The sequence below is a fragment of the Rana temporaria genome, chromosome 5, assembly GCF_905171775.1.
Source record: "Rana temporaria chromosome 5, aRanTem1.1, whole genome shotgun sequence".
NCBI lineage: Eukaryota > Metazoa > Chordata > Amphibia > Anura > Ranidae > Rana > Rana temporaria.
The window spans coordinates 28,517,633-28,543,534 of NC_053493.1; the positions used below are offsets into that span (position 1 = coordinate 28,517,633).

Genomic DNA, 25,902 nt, shown 5'->3' on the forward strand with positions numbered 1-25,902 from the left:
GACCTGCATTCTTCCAATGTAGTAAAAGGAAGGTCACTGCAATATGTGTGAACAGGACCAGAACAAGGATTCATCTACAGGTCAGATCAGAGACAGGATGGGGCTCAGATATACTGTAGAGGGGTAAATGACTACTTCTGGTCATGGGTGACACTGGTAGACGTTTAAAATGGTTCTGACTGATCAGTTCTCAGAGGACCACAAAATAAATAAAACCAGGGCATACAAGACAAGGGACGACGGGGCTGGCAATCTGTATGATTTAAAGGTAAAAAAAAAAAAAAAAAAAAAAATCCTAAATAGCTTCCTTTACCTTAGTGCAGTCCTCCTTCACTTACCTCATCCTTCCATTTTGCTTTTAAATGTCCTTATTTCTTCTGAGAAATCCTCACTTCCTGTTCTTCTGTCTGTAACTCCACACAGTAATGCAAGGCTTTCTCCCTGGTGTGGAGTGTCGGGTTCGCCCCCTCCCTTGGACTACCGGAGAGTCAGGACGCTCTCTACGTTGCAGATAGAGAAAGGAGCTGTACATACCTTCGTACAGCTATTTTTCCCCACTGCTTCCGGGTAGGGCCTCCCTCGGGAGTGGGCGTTCCTATCCAGCAGGTGATTGACGTGATGACAAAAACTACCTCCCCCCGTCGCATAAGGAGCGTCACGAGTTGCCGAAAGAAGCCGAACGGCGGTGCGCAGGCGCCGTATAGCGCCGACTCGCCGTTCGGCTTCTTTCGGCAACTCGTGACGCTCCTTATGCGACGGGGGAGGTAGTTTTTGTCATCACGTCAATCACCTGCTGGATAGGAACGCCCACTCCCGCGGGAGGCCCTACCCGGAAGCCAGGGAAGAAAATAGCTGTACGAGGTATGTACAGCAAAAAAAAAAAAACGGCATACTGTCATTGTCGAGAGTCAGCTCAATGTAATGTTAGAAAATATTTTTTAGGGTGAACCTCCGCTTTAAGGCCTAAAATTATTTTCTAAACGTGTGTGTAAAAAAAAAAAAAAAAACGACTCGGCGAAAGGGTTAAAGAGTGTTTTGACCCAAAAAAATAAAAAGATTGATTAACTTTGTTGTAAACAATTGGAAGTTGTAGTTTGCAGCAGTAAACATTTATACCGTATACATTAGTTTATAAGCCGACCCGAATATAAGCCGAGGCACCTAATTTTACAACAAAAAAATGGGAAACCGTATTGACTCAAGTATAAGCCTAGGGTGTCCATCTGCATGCCTCACTGTGCCCATGCCTCACTGTGCCCATGCCTCACTGTGCCCATGCCTCACTGTGCCCATGCCTCACTGTGCCCATGCCTCACTGTGCCCATGCCTCACTGTGTCCATGCCTCGACTGACATTTAAAGCGGGGGTTCACCCTAAAAAAAAAAAAAAAAAAATTCTGTCTACCATGCCATCCAGCATACTAGCGTGAGCTACAGTATGCCTTTGTTTTTTTTTTATTTTTTTGCGCCGTACTCACAGTTTGACACAGTTTCACATGGCACGTCACGCTTCCCGAAAATAGCCGAAATAGGACTTGGCTCTTCACGGCGCCGGCGCAGTCAGCTCCTAGTCAGTACGCAGGCGCCGTGAAGAGCCGAGTCCTTCCTATTTTCGGGAAGCGTGACGCGCCATAGCCGGCCGTCAATCATGTTCCCCTCTTCATAGGAACGCCTACTCCCCGCGGGGAGTCTGAAACGAAACTAACGGATTAAACTGTGAGTACGGCGCAAAAAAAATAAAATAAAGGCATACTGTAGCTCACGCTAGTATGCTGGATGGCATGGTGGAAACCTTGTTTTTTAGTGTGAACCACCACTTTAACATGGGAGTCTATGGAAGGGGTACCCGGCTTTGAAAAATTGGTGCTCCCCAGCCGTAGGTCCCCCAGACAACAAACTTTGCACACTTGTAGAGCTATATGTGTGCCAAGTTTGGGGCCAGGGGACCTACGGCCGGCCGGTACCGGGTCCTCAAAGTCCGGAAGGTCAGGCGCAAAAAGGTGACTCGAGTATATACGGTAATTCCCCTGTGTGCAATGTGTGTACATTTATGGTCCTTTTATGTTTTGCTTACGAATGCACATGGACAGTATTTTATTATTACATAAAAATGACATGATTTTACCACCCGCTACACACGGAGGAGACCACTTTTACCAACTCCACATCCGTATTATTGCTTTATTTTATGTTGACTTGTATGGGCAGAGACAGGTGTAGCTATTTTCATGTCTGGGGCTGTATTGCCCGTCAGTCAGATAATTTTGTTTAGCTATACCTCAAATCAGCCTCATTTATGACTTCTGGCCTCTGACTTTGACATTAAGCAGATAAGCCGCTAAGTGACCCGGCTTTTCCTGAGTCTGTCAGGGCTGCTGACTTCCATCCCACTCTTTAGCTGTCTGAACGACAGTCCACTTCCTTCAGATTGTGATTATGTTATATCAGGATAATCAGAATTTGTCTGAAATTATTGCCGTGTAACAGATCCCAGTAAGGCTCTGGTTTGTGTCCGTTGCACAATTACACAGCAGGTTAAATGATTGTTGTGTAATTTGATGTGCCTGTCTTTGTATGCGAGTGCTGCTGTTTGTTATTTCTGGCAAGTTTACTTATTTATGAACTTCTGCTGATTAAAGCAGACAGTGCGCACAGTAGGCATTTTATTTATTGCTATGCGTTTATTTAAACATGTTGCAAAATTATGTCATTACGGGGAAGGCCTGCGTGGTTTTCTTTTCGCAGGCGATATTGTGAATGATACATTCAGAATAGATGGAGAAGATAAACAGCTAAATGACATTTCTAAGCTCTGGGAGTGTCAATTGGGTTATCTAGATTCTGGGAAGACCAGACGGGTCTTTTTATTAAAGGTCCTGTGTTTTTACTGTATTCCTGAAATGATTTCTGCGTTTGACTGGGAGTCTTATAAGGACAGCAAGAACAAGCCAATCAAAGCAACGTCATACCTAATGACATAAGCAGCTGCGTTATTTTGTCTGGAAGGTCAATATTCAGAAAGTTGCAAAATATGGGAAGACGAAAAAAGTTAAGATATTCTCAACTTTTTTTTTTTCTTGTAATGAGGCAGAGAAGGGCTCCACAAAGTCACTCTCCGTGTAATATATATTAGTGTGTTCTCCTCACTATTGTCTATTGCCCGTATTGGACAAACCCATATTAAATGATCCAATGTGGTTGTAACTGATAATTTTATAAAGAATTGGTCTTGCAGCTTTTTAAAGGGATTCATTGTAAAGGTGTTTGTTACTTTAATATACCGTATATACTCTAGTATAAGCCAAGGCACCTAATTTTACCACAAACAACGTATTGACTCGAGGTATAAGCCTAGGGTGTCCATGCATGCCTCACTGTGTCCATGTGCAGGTCCCCCCAGCAGAAAACTTTGCACACTTGTAGAGGCGACCTGGGGCTACATGTGTTCCAAGTTTCGGGTCCTGAGGACCTACGGCCGGGTCCCCTAATTTACCGGAGAAATTACCGTTTAACATGGGAGTCTATGGAAGGGGTGCCCGACTTTGAAAAATCGGTGCTCCCCTGGCCGTAGGTCCCCCAGACAGCAATCTTTGCACACTTGTAACGGAAGAGAGGGGCTATATGTGTGCCAAGTTTGGGGTCCAGGGGACCTACGGCCGGCCGGCCGCTACCGGGTCCCCAAAGTCTGGGAGATCCGGCGCAAAAAGGTGACTCGAGTATAATGCTGCATACACACGACTGTTTTTAATGGTCTAGAAAAAAAAAAACACTTTTTTCAACCCGATTATTGTTAAGCCAGCCTTGCCTACATACGTTCGTGAAAAAAAAAATGCTCTAGCAAAGCGCGGTGACGTACGACGGCACTATAAAGGGGAAGTACCATTTGGATGGCTCCACCCTTGGGGCTGATTTTGCGTTAGTAAAACTTTTCAGTCTGTTACAGCGTGATGAATGTGCCATCTCCATTACGAACGCTAGTTTTACCGTAACGAGCGCTCCCATCTCATAACTTGCTTCTGAGCATGCATGTTTTTTTTTTCACGTCGTTAAAGCCCACACAGGACCATTTTTTACAACGTTAAAAACGACAACATTAGAAACTACGTGAAAATTTAGAGCATGTTCTAAATTTGTAATGGCCATTTTTTACGTCGTGAAAAATGCTCTGGAGCCCGACACACAATCGTTTTTAATGACATAAAAAAAATAAAAAATTTTACATCCCAAAAAACGATCGTGTGTACCTGAAGGGGCATTTTTAGCACAAAAAAAATGTGCTGAAAAACTCGGCTTATACTCGAGCATATACGGGAATTAAAGAAATATGTTATACTTGCCTTCTCTGTGCAAGGGTTTTGCACAGAGCAGCCCCTTTCCTCCCCTTCTGGGGTCCCCCGCCGGCACTCCTGGCTTCTCCCCCTCCATCGGGTGCCCCCACGGAAAGCAGCTTTCCATGGGGGCACCTGTGTGGGCTGCATCCATTGAAACAGACAGCGGAATTAAAATAACAAATATGTCATACTTGTCTCCACTGTGCAGCTCGTTAGAGTGGCCCCGATCCCCGACTTCTGGGGTCCCTCGGCTTCTCTCATAAGATAACCCCCTAGGAGGAGCGCTCTCCCAGGGGATTACCTTGCGGGCGCGCTCCCAAATCCAGCATTCGGCGTCCATTAGGGATGCAACGGATCAAAACAGGATCGATCCTCGGATCAGGAGTCACGGATCGGATCATTTTCAGATCGGCAAAAAAAAAAAAAAAATGATTTATGAAAAAAATTGGATTCAAGTCTGGGCTCTAGCTGGGCCAATGGCTCTATATGGTAATGTCCACCATTGCCCCCCCACTCGTCATCACCATCACTGTTCCAGTCCAACATTGCCCCCACACTAGTAAACACTGTAATAATAGCCAGTTTAACATCCAACTCACTGTACTTGCACTGTAATGTCCACGATTGTCCCCCACTCGTCATCACCATCACTGTTCCAGACCACTCCAACATTGCCCCCACACTAGTAAAGAACACTGAGTCCCTGTCCTTCATAGCGGCGCTCACTTTTCCCCCTCAAGCTCCACACGTTCATGCTGATTCCCAGAGCGCGCCAAGACAGCCAGCCAATCCGGGCAGCCTTCCAATCAGAGAGGGCGCTCATCACGCGGGCCAATCGGGTGCAGAGACGGGACATCCCATCCAACCAATCACAGTTGGTTGGGGTGGAGCAAGATGGCCGCCGCTCCGGAGCTAGGCCGAAGCCAGGGACTTTCCTACGGCCGAGGCTCCGGAGTGCTCCGCGGATTGCGTGGTGTGCCGATCCGAACAGGGTGACCTGTTCGGGTCACGGATCAGTGACGACACGTTGCACCCCTAGCGTCCATAGACACACGAATGCTGGACTCGGCTGCGCTTCCCTGGCGCCCATGTCATTGGATTTGATTGATGGCAGGCAGCAATTGGCTACTGTCAATCTATCCAATCAAGAGCCGAGACCCCGTTCAGAGAGGGACAGCGCGTCTCCGCTGAGGGAAATGCGTGGCTCAGGTAAGTAAAACGCCGAGGGGCCGGTCTCTGGCAGACGTTTTTTCACCTTAATGCATAGGATGCATTAAGGTGAAAAAACACAAAGGTTTACAACCCCTTTAATGCGTTCTATAGAAAACCTTGTGACTTTACAACCACTTTAAGTGTAGGTTACACTTTGTCACAGTTATTGAAAGACACTTGAAGGATGAGTTCTCCTTTTAGTAACATGTAGAGTTGCACGATTAATTGTTAAAAAATCTTGATCTCGATTCAAACCCCCCCCCCCCACCTATCTTAAAGGGGTTGTAAAGGTTCGTCCTTTTATTTTCTAAATAGGTTCCTTTAAGCTTATGCATTGTCGGTTCACTAACTTTTTCTTTTCTTTTTCCCTTCTAAATGTTGTCGGCGCTGGGAGAAAACTATAAACAAAGTATCTTTATTTTAGATTCTAGGAACTTTCTACTTCGATCTGTAAATGAGGACAGTTTTAACCACTTGGGGCCAGTTCACATTGGTGTGATGAGAGAAACCCTGCGAATCCACCGCATCGCACCCGACTCGCAGTCAATTTGCACTGCCTTATGCAAACCGCTGCAAGTGTCAATACAAAGTTAATGCCCCCAGATCGGTTTGCATATCGCAGTGCGAATGATCAGTTCGGACAGGAGTCTGATTGCATGGATGTGAACATGTGATTCTGGTGTTCACCTAAAAAAGGGTCCTGAACATCTTTGGTCCGAATGCGATGCAAATTCAGCCATACAATCTGTATAGCTGAATTTGCATCGCAGTGCGGTGCAAGCACTTCCATAGTGTGAAACGCGTCAACCTACCTGCATTTCCCCTGCCTGTACTCATCCAATGATTTTTAATATTTATTCTTCAATAAAGACTTTCTACTTTACTCTGTGTGGGTGTGCTGCCGATCCGAAGAGTCTCTGTTCAATGTTTTCTGCTATAGTGGCAGGGCATGCACCCCACCTCACAGAAGCAACTGGAGTGTTACCGATTAGATCGCCTGTGAGCAGCGGTCTTTTTTCTCTACCTGTGCAGGTGGGATTGCCCTGTCAACGCTGACTGCGTTGGATGGGGGAATTGAGACTTTTTTTTTTTTCTGCAATCTGTATTTGCAGGGAAAAAAAATTGCCCCATCTGTAGCTGGTGATCTGACGATATGGTTCCGGCTATCGAGATGGTTCCTGTAAGGACTGCGCAGGCGCAATCCTTGCCAACGAAATCGCTCGGCCTCCTGGCTCTTTTTTTTAACATCCTCCAATCCACGGGGATGTTGAGGAATGAGCCTGGATGCCGGCCGAGGTTCGGAGATTTCCGTTGGCAAGGATTGCGCCTGCGCAGTCCTTACAGGAACCATCTCGATAGGGGAACCTTAATGACAAGTCACCGGCTTAGGGTAAGGGACTCTAATGCCTAATGATCAGCTGAGACCGTATGCTCTGTCTGATAACTTCATGAGCATGTTAGGTGAGTAAGGCACCTACTGCTCTATTGATTGACAGCCCCAGTTATAGAATTCAATGATGCCATGGTAGAGGTCAGCGGAGCGAGGATTAAGATGATAGCAGTAGCGGCAATGACGCTAATTGGGCAGAATGTCCCCTGGGGTCCTTCACTGAGATAATATGAATAAGTGCCATAGCAGAATGGATCAGAACCTTTTAATTTTACATTCTGTTTCCTTTAAGACTTCACCTCCATTTATTTATCCTTTCTTTTTTTTTTTTTTACATTTTCTTTAAAAGTTACTCATATGTGTTTGCAAATGTAATATAATGAAGGTGGAGGCTTTTATGGGTCCATGCCTCCTGCTGCAGGTTGTAAAGTGTGACCTCTGTGTAACGTATTCTCTGGGTGTATTTTGCATTGAAGCTCAAGGCCTGCAGAGCTGAGAATCACGTGAACGGCACATGTCTTTTGTTTAGTTACCTGTACAGTCGTGTTTGCTGAGGAATATGGGTACAGGGCCAAGATTAGTAAATGATTTCAAGGTGGAGAGTACGTTGGGGTCGTCTTGGGTTTTAGGAATATTTTGTAGTTTGCTTTGTTCTTCCATGTTAATGTTAATAAAGAATCGTGAAGAAAAAAAAAAATTCACAAACAAGGTGAAACTTTTTTTCAGTGCAAGGAATTAAAAAAAAGATTGAAAATAAACCTGTTGGAAGAACACACAAAACCAAACTTTGCTTCCAGTTGCTCACGTTTTGCATCCCGTGGTGCAATATACTCGCCTTATAAGTTCCCCAGACAAGCAATTTCCACGAGGCACAAAATAGTGACTTTTGGAGGAAATTTGTTCATGGGAGAAATATTTAAGCTTCCATTGCAAAACCTCCTTCTACAGATAAAATATTCTTGGTGTCTGGGCTCTGGTACTTTTGAGTCAAAGATGCTGTAAATGATGCCGTATTTATCAGCGTATACCGCACACTTTTTTGCCCTGAAAATCAGGGCAAAATCGTGGGTGTATGATATACGCTGATACCCGCTTCCCGCGCCGTTTTTGAATGCATATGAGATTGCAAAACAAAAGCGGATTCTTCTGGACAGCTGCACTCCTAACAAATAAAATTGCCTTTATTGTAAAAAATCCAAGATAGTAAAACAGCACTACAAGTCACAGCATACCGGCAGAGCTGACACGTTTCACGCTACACTTAGTGTTTAATCATGAGCTATGCCAGTATGCTGTGACTTGTAGTGCTGTTTTTCTATCTTGGATTTTTTACAATAAAGGCAATTTTTTTTGTTCGGAGTGCGGCTGTCCAGAAGAATCCTTTTTGTTTTGCAATCGCCGATGTAAGGTGTCATGTTTATGACAACCAGTGTGGGGGAACGCTACCATTTTTCCATGACTACATTTCTTTTCTGCCTATTAACAAATGTTGTGGTATAGTTCACTCCTGGGTGTCAAATATGCTAAGCATGCCACGTTCTTTATTTTGATTTTTTTATTCTTATTTCGACTTGCTGTTCACACTAGTATACTTAAAGCGGATTTCCACCCAAAAATGGAACTTCTGCTTTAAGAGCAGGTGACCCCCTGACATGCCTCTTTTTTAGAGGGTTTCAGCTCCCACTTCCTCCCGGGGGTCCGCAGCGCTGGAAGGAAGTTCACCTCTCCCCCTCCCTCTCGGCAATCATCTGGGACATTTCACAGGTCCCAGATGATTGCCCGGCCAATCGTGGCCCACACATGCGCAGTGCGTGCCCGGCTTTGAAGCCACAGCTCTTGAGGAACCGCTGACTGCTCCCCACTGTGCATGCACAAGCTGGCGCAGCACTTTGTGAATGGTCCTGCAGCCTCCTGGGGCTTTTGATGTGTCTTGGGGTAAAGAACATCATTGTGGGAGCGGGAACGTATAAAAATCTGTACTTTTAATGTCTTTCGGGTTAAGTAATCATTGTCAGGGGTTTCCAGGGACTTCAAAGGTGGCTCTGTAAATATAAAGAGGAAAGGATCGCTGCTACTCCTGACCAGCCCAGGTGAATAAAGGGGGGGTGTTAACCTTCATGTCTCCACCAAACCACGCTCCCTTCTGCCTTTTTCACACCACCCACTTAGATTCTATGACAAACGCCTAGTTGGCAGGATGAAATGCATCAGTGTGGAGACTTTTAGGTTAAGATTGCTCTTTGCTGCACCTGGCTTGTTGAGGGTAGCAGCGAACCTTTCCTCTTTATATTTAACCACTTCCATACAGGGCACGTATACACCTTCCCGCCCAAGCCAATTTTCAGCTTTCAGCACTGTCGCACTTTGAATGGCAATTGCGCGGTCATGCTACACTGTACCCAAACAAAATTGGCGTCCTTTTTTTCCCACAAATAGAGCTTTCTTTTGGTGGTATTTGATCACCTCTGCGATTTTTTTTTTTTTTTTTTTTTTTTTTTTTTTTGCGCAACAACGAAAAAAAGACTGAAATTTTTTGAAAGACTGAAGAGTTTTTATTTTTTTCTGTTAAATTTTTTGTAAATAAGTTTTCTCTTTCAATTACGGGCACTGATATGGCGGCACTAATGGGCACCGATGAGATGGCACTGATGGACATCGATGAGGTAGTACTGACGGGCACAGATGAGGTGGCACTGATTGGCGGCGCTTGTATGCGGCACTGATGGGCACACATAGGCGGCACTGATGGGCACACATAGGCGGCACTGATGGGCACACATAGGCGGCACTGGGCACTCATGGGCGGCACTTATGTGTGGCACTGATGGCTACTTATGGGTGGCATGGATGGGCACTGATAGGTGGGCACTGGGCATGGATGGGCACTGTGGGGTGGCACTGATGGACACTGTAGGGTGGCACTGATGGACACTGGGGTGGCACTGATTAACCTGTTGCCAGTCAGTGCCCATTTGTGGGCACTGAGTGGCATCTTTTTTTTTTTATGCTTTTTTTTTTTTTTTTACAGCCTTTTTTTACAGCCTTTTTTTTTTTTTTGATCCTTTTTTTTGGGGATCTGCCCTTCCCTGGTGGTCCAGGGTGGGCTTCCCTGGTGGTCCATGTGGCGATCCGAGGGGGGGCTGCGCTGATAAACAATCAGCGCGAACCCCCCCTGTCAGGAGAGCAGCCGTTCGGCTTTCCTCTACTCGCGTCTGTCAGACGCGAGTGAGGAAGAGCCGTCAACGGCTCTTCCTGTTTACATCGTGATCAGCTGTGATTCGACACGGCTGATCACGTGGTAAAGAGTCTCCGTGAGAGACTCTTTACCGAGATCGGTGTTGCGGGGTGTCAGACTGACACCCCGCAACAACGATCGCCGCAATGCGCGCCCACGTGGGCGCGCAGCGGCTCAGAATCCTGAGGACGTCATATGACATCCGGTCAGGATTCTACAACCACTTTGCCGCCGTCAATCTGTCATTGGCGGGCGGCAAGTGGTTAATAACCCCCTGGATTGGTATTGGGATATGCTTTCACCTCTACTTTTAACCACTTCAAGATATCTGAATGATGGGTGCAGCTACAGGCATCTTTCAGAAATCATTATTTTCTGCCGGCAATTCTGTGCACAGAAAGAATGATCATAGCTGCAGTTCCGCCGCTTGATCTTTCTTACAGGTGACGGGAGGGGACATCGCCCCTCCCGCCACATCCGGTCCTTCTCTGGTCTCTCCCATGCCATTGGGGACCCGGAGAAAGAATTGTCTGGCGCCGGATGACGACCATAGAGACCAGATGATCACCATTCATCTCTATGACCGTCGGGCCCCGGATGTCAACAAAGCCGCGATCGCTGCTGTCAGCATGAGATGCTTTCCAGCCTGGAGGAGATATGTGGGGTCTTAATGTCACGATGGATTCCTATTACAAGGGAATAAAAGTAATAAAAAAAAATTAAATGTAAAAATAAAAAAAATTAAGTACTATTATTATTATTTTTTTTTAATGCCCCTGTCCCCGGTAGCTGGCGCTCAGAAGCAAACACATACAAGTCCCACCCACATATGTAAACGCCATTCAAACCACACATGTGAGGTATTGCCGTGTGCGTTAGAGCGTGTAGCACTAGACCTCCTCTGTAACTCTAAACTGGTAACCTGTAAAAAAAAAGGCGTCGCCTATGGAGATTTTTAAGCACCGAAATTTGGCGCCATTCCATGAGTGTTCGCAATTTTAAAGCGTGACATGTTGGGTATCTTTTTACTCGGCGTAACTTCATATTTCACATTATACAAAAAAATTGGGTTAACTTCACTGTTTTTTGTTATTTTTAATTCATGAAACAGTTTTTTTCCCCCCCAAAAAAAGGCAATTGAAAAATGATTGTGAAAATACCGTGCGGTTGCAATGACCGCCATTTTATTCCCTATGGTATCTGCTAAAAAACATATAAATGTTTGGGGGTTCTGAGTAATTTTCTAGCAAAAAAATTATGATTTTTACATGTAAGAGAGGAGTGCCAGAATAGGCCCGGTATGGAAGTGGTTAAGCGGCGCCAAAAGCAATCATACAGGTCGGAAGGGTGGCTCTGCGTTGAAAAGGATGAGAGAGGCTGCATTAGAAGGTACTGAGGTCATTAAATCTGGATTTTAGACCGGATACTGGCATCTTCAGAAGAAGAGCTTGGCGGTGGCAGGCTACGTGTGCTAGACGTAAAAACTTTAAAGTGGATGTAAACCCGAAATGTTTTTATTTTATTTTTTTGCTGTCGCAATGTACAGTATAATATTTTCTATCATCTGTGCCCAGTCTTGCCACACAGAGCTAATCCAGCTCTGAGCAATCCTCTTTTATTGTTCAGTGAAATAAAACAGACTTACAGAGAAAAACCTTAGTCCGTTCCGCCCCCTTGCTGTGAGTGACAGGTGATTTACATATCTCATGCACTAGCCTGGTGGCAGGCATTATTTTTTAATTCCCACCCCCACTCCTTTTCTGAAGTCATGTGGTTACTTTTCTGGATTTTGACTGGATGTTAGTGATCATAGCAGAATTTAGTTTAAGGAATACACCGGAAAAAATGCATGTTGACAAGGGGAGTGCAGAGGAGGGTGGGGAGTCTACTGACATCACGACTCCACCCACAGAGCTCCAGACAACAGATCCACCCACAGAATCTGCAGTTTTTCAGTTCTTATAACAGACAGAGGGGAGACATGTGACAGGTAAGGATACATGCAGGAGGCATCTATATCCTTATAGATCAGCACTATGGCAGTAGTTTAGAAAGGATGAGAGCGGATTACATCCACTTTAAGTAAAGCAAACTTGCCAGGATGGCTGTTGGTTATCGCAGCTCCTATCTAGTTTTGCAGTAGGCTTTTCCCAAAAAGAGAAACCAACTTACTGCCTGGTACACGCATGGGGGGCTGAAGGTACATACATAAGGGGGGTGAAGGTACATGCATAAGGGGGCTGAAGGTACATGCATAAGGGGGCTGAAGGTACATGCATAAGGGGGCTGAAGGTACATACATAAGGGGGCTGAAGGTACATACATAAGGGGGCTGAAGGTACATACATAAGGGGGCTGAAGGTACATACATAAGGGGGCTGAAGGTACATACATAAGGGGGCTGAAGGTACATGCATGGGGGGGGGGCATGAAGGTACATGCATGGGGGGGGGGGCATGAAGGTACATGCATGGGGGGGGGGGGGCTGAAGGTACGTGCATGGGGGGGGGGGGCTGAAGGTACGTGCATGGGGGGGGGGGGCTGAAGGTACGTGCATGGGGGGAAGGTACACGCCACACCTGTACTACTAGATTGAAGCCTTGATACACTGGATAGCAGCCACCTCGACCAGTTATATTAAATTCTTGCTATTTTATATTTAAAATTGTTTGTTTCCTTCATTCATTTTGTCCTTCCTTTTCCCTGCAGAATACCCAGAAAGGGGGGGGGGGGGGGAAATAGTGGTGTTCAGGAGGAAAAAGATTGCAGCATACATTTTTTTTTTTTTTTTCTTTCCCATAAAAGCTTCTTAAAATACATTCTGCATCTTTCTATTTCCCTGGTTCTCAGAGAAAAAGCAATTTTGCTCCTAGTTTTGAGTCCATTAGCTTTATGAGGAATAAAATGCTTACACCCCCTACCTGCAAAGCTGCGAGTGGCTCTGGATATCAGATTGATCCAGATTTAAGGCTTCTGCAAGCTTTTCCAACCCCCTGAATTTCAAGTGTCAGACTTTCTTTTCCATACCCCCAAGGAGCCTTCAATGGTTTGGTAATTGAAACCCTTTATGTCTGGGGTAAGTGGCTTCTACTGAAGGATTAACCATGCCAACTTTTCTCAATATTTTCTCACCTCATGTTTTCCGTTTAACAGATTAATACGCAGAGCCCTGTAGTTGAAGGTTCTGATTTTCATCTTTGGCATTTAAAGGGCTGCGAAAAAAAAAGTTTTTTTTATGGAAGAGGTTTTGGTCAATAAACATTCTCAGAACACAAGATAAACATGGTTATTGCAGATGATGATGATCATCATTAACAACTTGCTGACCAGCCGCCGTCGGTTTACGGTGGCAGGTAGGCTCCCCTGCGCGAGAGCCCGTAGCTATACGTCGGCTCTCGCGCAGGCCACTAAGGGCGCGTGCGCGCCACCGGAGGCGCGCGCCCCACTCTCCCCCGACTCCCGTGCCTGGTGGGCGCGATCGCCGCCGGGCACACACACGATCGCTCGTTACAGAGCGGGAGCTGTGTGTGTAAACACACGGCTCCCGGTCCTGTCAGGGAGAGAAATGCTGATCTTCTGTTCATACAATGTATGAACAGAAGATCAGTGATTTCCCCTAGTGACGCCACCCCCCCTACAGTTAGAACATACTTAATCCCTTCCCTGCCCCCTAGTGTTAACTCCTTCTCTGCCAGTGGCATTTTTATAGCACTGATCGCTATAAAAATGCCAATGGTCCCAAAAATGTGTCAAAAGTGTCCGCCATAATGTCGCAGTACCAAAAAAAATCGCTGATCGCCGTCATTACTAGTAAAAAAAAAAAAATATTAATAAAAATACCCCCTATTTTGTAAACGCTATAACTTTTGCGCAAACCAATCAAAGGCTTATTGCGATTTTTTTTTTTTTACGAAAAATATGTAGAATACGTATCGGCCTTAACTGAGGAATTTTTTTTTATATATTTTTGGGGGATATTTATTATAGCTATATATATATATATATATATATATATATATATATATATAATATATATATATATATATATATATATATATATATATATATATATATATATATATATATATATATATATATATATATATATATATATATATATATATATATATATAATTTTAAAAATTGTCGCTTTATTTTTGTTTATAGCGCAAAAACTAAAAACCGCAGAGGTGATCAAATACCACCAAAAGAAAGCTCTATTTGTGGGGGAAAAAAGGACGCCAATTTTGTTTGGGAGCCACGTCGCACGACCGCGCAATTGTCAGTTAAAGCGAGGCAGTGCCGAATCGCAAAAAGTGCTCTGGTCTTTGACCAGCAATATGGTCCGGGGGTTAAGTGGTTAATGATGATGATGTATACTGGGGCTGGATAAAGTTATGGAGTCAGTGTTGATATTACTGTTTGCAGTTTTCTTGTGGTGCACATGAGAGGTCCTCTGCTGGTCCTGGTAAATTTTCACGGCTCGTGTTTTGGGAGAATTCAAATAAGTTGCTTCCAGTAAATACATTTATAAATACTCAGGGTTATTTACGGAAAGGCAAATCCACTTTGCACTACAAGTGCACTTGGAAGTGCAGTTGCTGTAGATCCGAGGGGGACATGCAAGGGAAATAAAAAAACAGCATTTTAGCTTGCACATTATTGGATGACAAAATTAGTAGAGCTTCCCCTCAGATTTACAGTGACTGCACTTCCAAGTGCACTTTCAGTGCAATTTTAAATCCACTTTGCACTTGTAGTTTACACTTGTAGTATTGCAAAGTGGATTTGCCTTTTGTAAATTAACCCCCTCAGTGTTCGCTATATAAGGTAAACCTACTCGTCAACACAAACGGCTAAATATTAACCACTTCAATACAGGGCAATTATACACCCTTCTGCCCCGGGCAATTTTCAGCTTTCAGCGCTATCACATTTTGAATGGCAATTGTGCGATCATGCGAAGCTTTACCCGTTTACACTTGCTTCAAAACAAGGCTTCAGACATGCTTTGTTAAAGCTCTCTGAACGCTAGTCAAAGCTCCTGTCACTAAGGGCTCTTTCACACGGAGCAGACCGTTTCTGGGTCCGCTCCGTGTGTCTCCGTCGGCTCAGCGGGGATCCCCGCTGAGCTGTCGGCGAATAGGGCGGTCCCCGCACACAGTGCAGAGACTGCCCTGTCTCAGCTCCGCTCTGCCCTATGGGGAACCGGATGCAGACGGAACGTCTGTTCGTCTGCATCCGTTCCGTTCCGGACGGAAAAAAAATAGGGTTTTCTTCCGTCCGAAAACCGGATCCCGACGGACGCGGACGTTGGCGGATGCTCCATCCGCTAACGGACGCGATCCCATAGGGATGTATTACAAGTCCGTTAACGGACTTGTAATAACGGACAGGCGGAGCGGACGTCTGAAAGGGGCCTTAATAAAATGGTTAGCCTAAAGTCCTGTTTACACCTGCTTTTGCTTATGGCTTTGGTGGAGGCTTTGCTTGGGGCTTCTATGGAGGCTTTGCTTGGGGCTTCTATGGAGGCTTTGCTTGGGGCTTCTATGGAGGCTTTGCTTGGGGCTTCTATGGAGGCTTTGCTTGGGGCTTCTATGGAGGCTTTGGTGGAGCTTCTATGGAGGCTTTGGTGGAGCTTCTATGGAGGCTTTGGTGGAGCTTCTATGGAGGCTTTGGTGGAGCTTCTATGGAGGCTTTGGTGGAGCTTCTATGGAGGCTTTGGTGGGGCTTCTATGGAGGCTTTGGTGGGGCTTCTATGGAGGCTTTGGTGGGGCTTCTATGGAGGCTTTGGTGGGGCTTCTATGGAGGCTTTGGTGGGGCTTCTATGGAGGCTTTGGTGGGGCTTCTATGGAGGCTTTGGTGGGACTTCTATGGAGGCTTTGGTGGGGCTTCTATGGAGGCTTTGGTGGGGCTTCTATGGAGGCTTTGGTGGGGCTTCTATGGAGGCTTTGGTGGGGCTTCTATGGAGGCTTTGGTGGGGCTTCTATGGAGGCTTTGGTGGAGCTTCTTTTATGGAGGCTTTGGAGACTCTTTGAAGCACCACTAAAGCTACATGGGGTATCATTTTTGAAGCAAAAGCAGGTGTAAACAGGACTGTAAGCTAACCATTTTATTTAGTGACAGTGGCCCGGATTCAGGTAGAATTGCGCTTTTTTTTACGGAGGCGCAGGGCAACGTTTTTGCCCTGCGCCCCCGCAGTTTTTTTGCGCTGCCCTCGATTCACGGAGCAGAAGCTCCGTAAATTGCGCGGGCGCGCCGGCAAAATGCCCGGCGCAAGCAATTTAAATGATCCCGTAGGGGGCGGGAATCATTTTAAATTAGGCACGTTCCCGCGCCGATCGTAGAGCGCATGCTCCATCGGGAAACTTTCCCGACGTGCATTGCGGCAAATGACGTCGCAATGCGCCATTCACGATTCACTTACGCAAACTACGTAAATTTCAAATTTTGCGACGCGGGAACGACGGGTATACGTAACATTGGCTGCCCCTGCTAATAGCAGGGGCAGCCTTATGCAAAATCCGCCGTACGGAAACAACGTAAATTGCGTACGCAGGGCTCGCGTAACGTTGTGAATCGGCGTTAGTATGCAATTTGCATACTATACGCTGAGCACAACGGGAACGCCACGTAGCGGCCATCGCAAGAATGCAGCCTAAGATATGCGGGCATAAGAGCCTTATGCCGCGCATATCTTAGGCTGCAGTCGGCGTAACGAGGTTCCTGAATCAGGAGCATTCGTTACGCCGGGGCAAGTAAGCAATTGCGCTGTGTAACCTATGGTTACACAGGCGCAATTGCTTCTTGAATCCAGGCCAGTGTTCAAAAAGCTTTAATAAAGCCTTTCCGAAGCTTTGTTTTTGAAGCACGTAAACTAGCCATTGATGTGTGGTGAAGCCGAAGCAAGTGTAAATGAGCCCCTTGGTGTTTTGGGAAGCATTTAAATTATTGGGTTTAGTTCCATTTTGAACCGTTTCTCAGTCCTCCTAACTGCCACTTTTGCTGGACAGCTTGGTCTGTTGAAGGAATTGTGAAAAATAACAGACTAGCTGCATCACCAGGTGAAAAGAAAGGGAAAATAAATAATGCCTTTAACACATCTCAGAACTGGTAAATGCAATATAATCCATTTTTGTTTTTGGGTTTCATGTCGCTTTGTTTCTTTAGGTGTTGGAGGCTTGCAGAAAAACAGCATCCATTAAATAAATATTATTTTTCATATTTTCAGTATTTGTTTACCAAAGGATTTTGTTATATGACATTCCTCGCAGCTCTCTCCTCTGGCAGTTACACTTACCGCAATTTCTGAAAGTGTGTCAGAAATAAGTATTTTTGCATAGGAATGTTGGATAATGTCACTTTTGAGTGATTTTGATTTGAAGCCTGCTTGAAACAATTTTCCAGCGCTAGCTGTAGCCTGGGCGACGGTGTCGGCTCGGCAGAACGGTTTTCTGTAAATTTCACCGCGCTCGATGGTTAACGTCTCAAAATGAATGATTGCCGTGGAAAGGGAATTTGTGTGCGATATCGGTAATCACAGAGCAGCACATTAAAAACTCTTTCCACTCCGTGCCTGCAAATAGATTTGACATGGGCGGCTTCTGTTAAGAGCTTGTTAATCAGTCATTTCCTATGTGTGCTAAAAGAGCAAATACATTTACTTCCAGGTATTAATACATTTGAGCTTATGTTCTGGACTAAATATTACCCAGTGTTTTAACATTGAAGAGATGTTTATTGTGTTCATTAGTAGGCGTTTTTATAGAAGACCCAACCTGTGGAAGCTGTGACCACAAATAGTCCAGCAGAGGGCAAAGGACTAGTCGGCAGTATTGCCTGTGATTTCCATGCAGTTGGTTACTGACCTACCATGCCTTGTTCTACACCAGGGGTATGCAATTAGCGGACCTCCAGCTGTTGCAAAACTACAAGTCCCATCATGCCTCTGCCTCTGGGTGTCATGCTTGTGGCTGTCAGTCTTGCAATGCCTCATGGGACTTGTAGTTCTGCAACAGCTGGAGGTCCGCTAATTGCATATCCCTGTTCTACGCTGTGGCCCAGATCCACGTAGATAGGCGTAAAATTAAGCGGGCGTATCGTAGTTGCGCTACGCCGCCGCAACTTTGAGAGGCAAGTGCTGTATTCACACAGCACTTGCATCTAAAGTTACGGCGGCGTAGCGTAAATGTGCCGGCGTAAGCGCGCCTAAATCAAATGAGGAACGGGGCGTGTTTTATGTAAACTAAGCATGACCCCACGTAAATGATGCTTTTTTCGAATGGCGCATGCGCAGTATCACATCGAATTTTCAAATTAAATTACGCCCGCTCAATGCCTAGATGACGTGAACGTAATTTACGCAAAGCCCTATTCGCGAACGTTTTACGCAAACGACGTAAAAAATTTGACGCTGGCCCGACGTCCATACTTAAAGCGGTTGTAAACCCGCATGAATTTTTTTTTTTTTTCTCCTGTAAGGCAAAAGTCATAATTGGCTCATTATGAAATACTTACCTCGGAACGAGGTGTGTAGCACTTACCTGGTCCACGCCGAGCGAGATTTCATCTTGCATCGGCGTGTCTTCCGGGTATCGCCGCTCCAGCGCTGTGATTGGCTGGAGCGGCGATGACGTCACTCCCGTGCGTGCGGGAGATTTAAAACTCGGCAAGGTCCGGCGGCTGCCGGTCCTTTCGCCATAGATCCCCCCCTGCGCATGCGGCGCATTGCGAGGGGAAATATCTCCTAAACCGTGCAGGTTTCGGAGATATTCTCCTTGCCTACAGGTAAGCCTTGTTATAGGCTTACCTGTAGGTAAAAGTAAAAAAAGTGGGTTTACAACCACTTTAACATTGCGTACGCCTCATAGACCCAGGGGTAACGTTACGCCGAAAAAAGCCTTCCATAAACGACGTAAAAAAATGCACCGGGCGGACGTACGTTCTGAGAATCGGCGTATCTAGCTAATTTGCATACTCTACGCGGAAATCAACGGAAGCGCCACCTAGCGGCCAGAGTAAATATGCACCTAAGATCTGACGGCGTACTACGACGTACGTCAGTCGGACCTAGCCCACATTCAGGCGTATCTTGTTTTGTTACGGTTGAGAACCGAGCGATCAAACGCCGCCAATCGCTCGGTTCTCAGAGCTCCCTGAGAATATAGTTGGTGTCTGTCATTCATGGTTGTCTGCTCTGCCCCTTCAGCACTCATTGGCGTGGAGGGGGTGGGAGCGGCTGGCTCAGGCTCTCAGTGGATTAGCCAGGTTCCTGCCCAGGCATGTGGGTGGGTCCCTACTATATGGGCACAATCTTTCCTGAGCCTGGACCAGCTCTGAGACGTCAGCTGACGGCGAGCTTCAGCCTGCTGTCTTCTGAAAATGGGTCACAAGAGTGCAGAATGAACTGTGATTCACAGAAGAAGTACAGCCAAATGAGCTTTGGCTGTACTTTTCCATTAAAGTGATTTGCAAACTTCTGACATGAGATATGAACAAAGCATATCCCTTCATAGTGTGTACAGCATAACCTTGAATTACGAGCATAATCCGTTCCAGGAGAATTCTTGTATTCCAAAGCACTCGCATATCAAAGCGAGTTTCCCCATAAACGTCAATGGAAACAAAGATAATTTGTTCCGCATTGACTTCTATGGCATGCAATACCGCATGTGGCCAGAGGCGGAGGGCACCGTAGAGCCTCGGAAATACTCTCGGACAGCTCGGCTGATCTCGGAAAGGTTTGCAAACACTTGGGAACTGAGTGATTCTGAGTATTTCCGAATGGCTCCGAACTGTTCCGAGTGTCACCGACGCCCCCGCACCTCTAGCCAAATGCGGTACTGCACACCCCATAAGATTGAATTTTGCTTGTTTTGCGAGACAACACTCACAAACTGAGTAAGAATAAAAAATAAATTGCTTCTTATTCAAAAGGCTTGTTAACCGCGTTACTCGTAAACGAAGGTTCCACTGTACTTGCCTCAATCCAGAGCACCAAGCGTCGTTTCTGTCTGCTGTCTCATTCCTCTTACTAAAAACATCTGATAAGTTTGCCTGACACCAAGAGGAAAAAAAAGGTTACAGCGGAGGGAACTCCAGCACACAGCCTGTGATTGACGGTCTCAGCTCTGTACCTGTGTGCTGTGTGAAGGGGAGGTGTGTGCCTTCCCTCCAATCGGCTCTTACTAAGCTCTGCAGAGCACAACTTCAGCTCCCCCGCACCTTGCTTTTTAGAGCCGAGAGATCCTGTGTAATTTATGCAGCTGTTTTTGGCTTCAGATTTTTATTTTATACAGTCAAACTCCCCATCATGTTATCCTATGTGTCCTTGCACACATAGGCCCGGATTCACATACATCGGCGCATATTTATGCCGGCGTAGCGTATCTAATATACGCTACGCCGACGTAACGCAGAGAGGCAAGCACTGGATTCACAAAGCCAGTGCTGCCAAATCTGCGCTGGGTTCCCTCGGCGTAAGCCGTCGTAAGTGGAAGTGGGCGTGAGCCATGCTAATGAGGCGTGACCCCATGCAAATGATGGGCCAAGTGCCATACAAGTACTTAAAACGAACGGCGCATGTGCCATCCCGTGGACGTATCCCAGTGCGCATGCTCAGAATCGCGTCGGAACTACTCCCTAAGATACGACGGATCGCTGCCTACGACGTGAACGTAGCCTACGCCCAGCCCTATTCACGTACTACGTAAACGATGTAAAATTCGACGGCTGTGTTCCCTGGTCCATAAGTTTGCATGAGTTGAGCCTCATATATGGGGAATAACTTTACGCCGGGCGTACGACTTGCGTAAACCGTGTATATTATGCGCCAGGCACATGTACGTTCGTGAATCGACGTATCTCCCTCATTGGCATATGTGAATAGGAAATCGATGGGAGCGCCACTTGCGGCCAGCGTAACTATGCGCCCACGATACGCCGGCGTAGGAAAGTTACGTCTGTCGGATGAAGCCTATTTTCAGGCGTATCTTGGTTTCAGAGTCCGGCGCATAGATACGACGGCGCAAATTTACACTTACGCGGCGTATCTCGAGATACGTCGGCCTAAGTGCTTTGTGAATCCGGGCCATAGGCTGTTATCAGCAGTTTTTGGCTGGCACGTTTTTTGGCTTTAAATAAAACCCCAAAACTAGTGGGATTTGAGAGGAGTTTTTCAGCTGTAAAAACGCTCTTATGTCAAACGCAGAGAAACGCAGTTCTAAAATAAAAACGCCAGTGTGGAAAAACGCAAAAAAAGCTAATAAACGCTATTGCAAAAACGTTAAACTTTAAAAAGCACACTGCAAAGCTACTGGCGTTTTTATAACGTTATTTAACGTCCAGTGTGCATGAGGCCTAAGAAGCAGCAGGAGATGAGGCTAAAATAGTTGGAGGTTTGCACAACTTCCCCTCCGGCAAAGAGAACTGTGAGTAGCACAGTGCTGACATCACAAATTGTACAGCAGTGTCTATTGTAGAAGTATAGAAATGTAGATGTTTATATTCTGCTTTTTTTTTTTGTACTACATTCCTGTTTTTTCTACTATAGAAGCACATTCAGTCTTGCCTCCTCCTAATTTGTTCTTCCAGCATTTTTATCATTTTATACATTTGCCACATTTTAAGCTCTTCCACGATTGCTTTGTGTCGATAAGTGGATGTGAAACATTTGTTCCTGGAGCTATTCTGATGCATCTGTTCAAATCTTTTATTCTTTACAGGTAGCTTTACCCAAGAGGGCCGATCCAGCCGAACTGAAAACTATATTTCTTAAGGTATGGTATTGATTTTAATGTTGTTCGGGATTTATAAAATGCAGCTGTATACAACTGAGAAAGCTGTACTACATATCAACCACAAGTTATATTCAAAAACCGTAATGAAAGCGGGGGTTACACAGCAGATCGTGTTTTTTTGGCTGCATTCAATGTGTTTGTAGATCACCAATTAGTACTCACGTGTTTGGTGACTTCAAACCTCCCCAGTCTGTTTTCTGGCAAAAGATGAACTTTTAAAATCAGCTCTTCCAAGTTTCCATTTTGCTTGTGGGCATTGTGAAGCCCACAAGCACTGACTTCCTGGAAGCTGCGGACGGTGTTCTGCTGAAAAAGACTCCCACGGCGGATAAGGACCCCCCCACCCTGTACTGCGCAGGCGCGTCACGAACCTCAACGGAGTTTCCGAAAGTAACCGAACATGTAGAGCTGAGAGTTGGCTCTACACGGCGCCGTGTAGAGCTGACTGCGCAGGCGCCATGTAGAGCTGACTGCGCAGGCGCCATGTAGAGCTGACTCGCAGCTCTACATGTTCGGGTACTTTCTGAAACTCTGTTGAGGTTCGTGACGCGCCTGCGCAGTACAGGGGGGTTCCTTATCTGCTGGGGGGGGGGCCTTTTTCGGAAGGACATGACACATCGGGACGAACTCCCAGATTACATTGCGCCTCAGGCTATAAACTCCTACTCCCGCGGGAGTGAGTACCCGGAAGCCGAATCTGAACCAGGCAAAACACGGTATGTGCAACATAAAATAAATAAATGGCTACTGTACATGTTAGTAGTGTAAGGAGGGTGCTCCAATTTAGATGTTGTTTTGGATGAACCTCCGCTTGAATGATGCAAGGCTCCCTGCCACCTTGTCCTGGAAGTCCACACAATGAGGAACATGTGATACTTCTACAGCCGCAGCCAAACGTTTTGAGAATGACGCAAATATTAATTTTCACAGTCTGCTGCCTCAGTTTTTATGATGGTGATTTGCGTATACTCCAGAATGGTATAAAGAGTGATCAGATTAATTGCAAAGTCCCTCTTTGCCATGATAATGAACTTAAAGGGGTTGTAAAGGTACAATTTTGTATTTTTTTTTTTTTTTCCTAAATGGCTTCCTTTACCTTGGTGCAGTCCTCCTTCACTTACCTCATCCTTACAGTTTGCTTTTAAATGTCCTTATTTCTTCTTAGAAATCCTCACTTCCTGTTCTTCTGTCTGTAACTCCACACAGTAATGCAAGGCTCTCGCCCCCTCCCTTGGACTACAAGAGAGTCAGGACACTCACTAAGGCCCCATTCACACCTGAGCGACAGCCGCGTTCGGCGGTAGCGGCGTACTTTGCCGCGAGTGTGAAGCTTTCAATTTTTTATTTTTTTTCAAAGTCTTCCCATTGCTGTCAATGGGCAAACGCCAATGTCAGCTGAAAAAAAGGGTCCGGGACTTTTTTTCAGGCGACAGGCGTTCGGCGTCTATGAGATGTGAACCGTCTCCATAGACAGCAATGGGAATTCTCCCCTCTAGCGGCAGAAGCGTCCGGCGTCGGGCGTTTTGTCGCTCAGGTGTGAATGCAGCCTAACACACAGCTCGTAGACGTGCAACGTAGAGAGCGTCCTGACTCTCCTGGGAGAAGGCCTTGCATTATTGTGTGGAGTTACAGACAGAAGAACAGGAAGTGAGGATTTCTCAGAAGAAATGAGGACATTTAAAAGCAAAATGGAAGGATGAGGTAAGTGAAGGAGGACTGCACTAAGGTAAAGGAAGCTATTTAGAAAAAAAAAATTGTACATTTTTCAACCCCCTTTAAGCCCATACAAAAAATTTCCAATGCATTTGTGAAGAAGGCTTCAGGGCGCCCAAGAAATTCCAGCAAGCGCCAGGACCTACAGTGGATTCAGCTTCGGGATCAGGGCACCACCAGTGCAAAGCTTGCTCAAGAATGGCAGCAGGCAGGTGTGAATCCATCAACATGCACAGCGAGGAGAAGACTTTTGGAGGATGGCCTCGTGTAAAGAAGCCACTTCTCTCCAGGAAACGCATCAGGGACAGACTGATATTCTGCAAAAGGTACAGGAATTGGACTGCTGAGGACTGGGGGAAAGTTGAGGGAACCAATCCTGGTTGTTTGGGGAATCCAGAAAAATTTTGTTCAGAGAAGAAAAGGTGAGCACTCCCATCAGTCCTGTGTCATGCCAACAGTAAAGCATCCTGAGACCATTCATGTGTGGGATTGCTTCTCAGACAAGGGAGTGGGGGGCTCACTCACATTTTTGCCTTCGAACACAGCCATGAATAAAGAAGGATACAAAAACATCCTCTGAGAGCAACTTCTCCCAACCATCCAAGAACAGTTTGGTGAGGAACAATGCCCTTTCCAGCATGATGGTGCACCTCATATTTAAGTGGCTTGAGGGAACAAAACATCCAAATGTTGGGTCTATGGCCAGGTAACTCCCCGGACCTTCATCCCATTGAGAACTTGTGGTCAATCCTAAAGAGGCGGGTGAGAAAAAAGTGGGCTGCCATCAATCAGGATGTGGCTCATAATTGTTTTGAGAACATGCCAGGAGGAATTGCAGAGGTCTTGAAAAAGAAAAGTCAACTTTGCAAATATTGACTAAAGCAATTGTCAGTAAAGGCCTTTGACACTTATGAAATGCTTGTAATTCTACTTCAGTATCCCATAGTAACATCTGACAAAAAGATCTAAAAACACTTAGGCAGCAAACTTTGTGCAAATGTATTTGTGTAATTCTCAAAATATTTGACCATGGCTGTAGAGCAGGGATCTCCAAACTGCAGCCCGAGGGCCGGATCCGGCCCTTTGCTCGCCTTTATCCGGCCCTTGGGGCGCTATCCCTCCCACTAATACAAGACACTATTCTGACATCTGACACCGACAGTGGAGCACCATTTCTCCCACTGACACCACTAATGGGGCACTATTCCTCCCTATGATACAAACGATGGGGCACTATTTCTCCCCCTAATACCATAAGTCCCACTGATGCCAGGAAAATTTCCACCTCCCGCTTGCCAAAGTCCGGCCCTCCAAGAGTCTGATGGACAATAAACCGGCCCTTTGTTTCAAATGTTTGGAGACCCCTGCTGTAGAGGTTTTATTCACCGCTTGTACCTGGCCACTAACAGTACTGAAAGTCTTAGGGACCTTTTATCAAGATCATGAAATGGTAATTTTCTTTTGGATATGTTTTGTCCCCCCCCCAAAATAGGATATATCACAGCTGTCAATGCAGTGTCAATATCTATCCATTTTGTAATATATTGTGACAAAGAAAAAGAAATTGCCCTAAAGAATGTTGTGTGTTTTTTTATTTTTTTTCCTCTTGCATGACATGTACAATTTCAAAATTCTTCTTTTCTGCAAGTTGCAGATACTGTATTTGAACTATAAGCTGGCCTTCATGTAGCATTGTGTAGACATTGTTGCAAAACTAAAATATTAAGATCAGCAGTTGCCAAACTAAAGCTCTTTGCCAATTATGGGGTACCATTCCCGCCACCGATGCCAATGGGGCATTGTTCTTCTAGTGACCACAGGCGCAATGTACTGACCACCAAGCCTTAGGTGTTGTGCGGCCCCCATAAAACCTCAAGGGCAGTAAACTGGCCCATGGTTTGGAAAGTTTGGGGACCCCTGATTTAGATGGCAAATATCAGGCCTCATTTAGAGGAAGTATTGTAGGTTAGTGAAATCAGACTGTGTTTAGATTTGGCTTTACTAAATGCTTTTTTTCTTGCCTTACTGCATTAAATGAACACTAAAGGTTCAGTAAAAAAACAAAATGTCACACTTGCCTCCTGTGCAGTTGGTTTTGCACAGAGTGGCCCCGATCCTCCTCTTCTGGGGTCTCTCCATGGCGCTACTGGCTCCTCCTTTTCTCGAGTGCCCCATCCGAGAAGGGCTCTCCCTCACTGCAGGTGCGCTCCCGTGTCCTTCTGCT

General features: G+C 45.8%; 1 protein-coding gene across 1 annotated transcript in view; it reads left to right on the top strand.

Annotated features, from left to right (window-relative positions):
* SLC25A13 (solute carrier family 25 member 13) overlaps positions 1-25,902 on the top strand; it is a 216,775-nt gene that overhangs the window by 9,454 nt on the left and 181,419 nt on the right. The window contains exon 2 of the mRNA XM_040352298.1: positions 21,891-21,944. Within this exon, the coding sequence (XP_040208232.1) occupies positions 21,891-21,944 (54 nt within the window). The remainder of the gene's footprint in view (positions 1-21,890; positions 21,945-25,902) is intronic.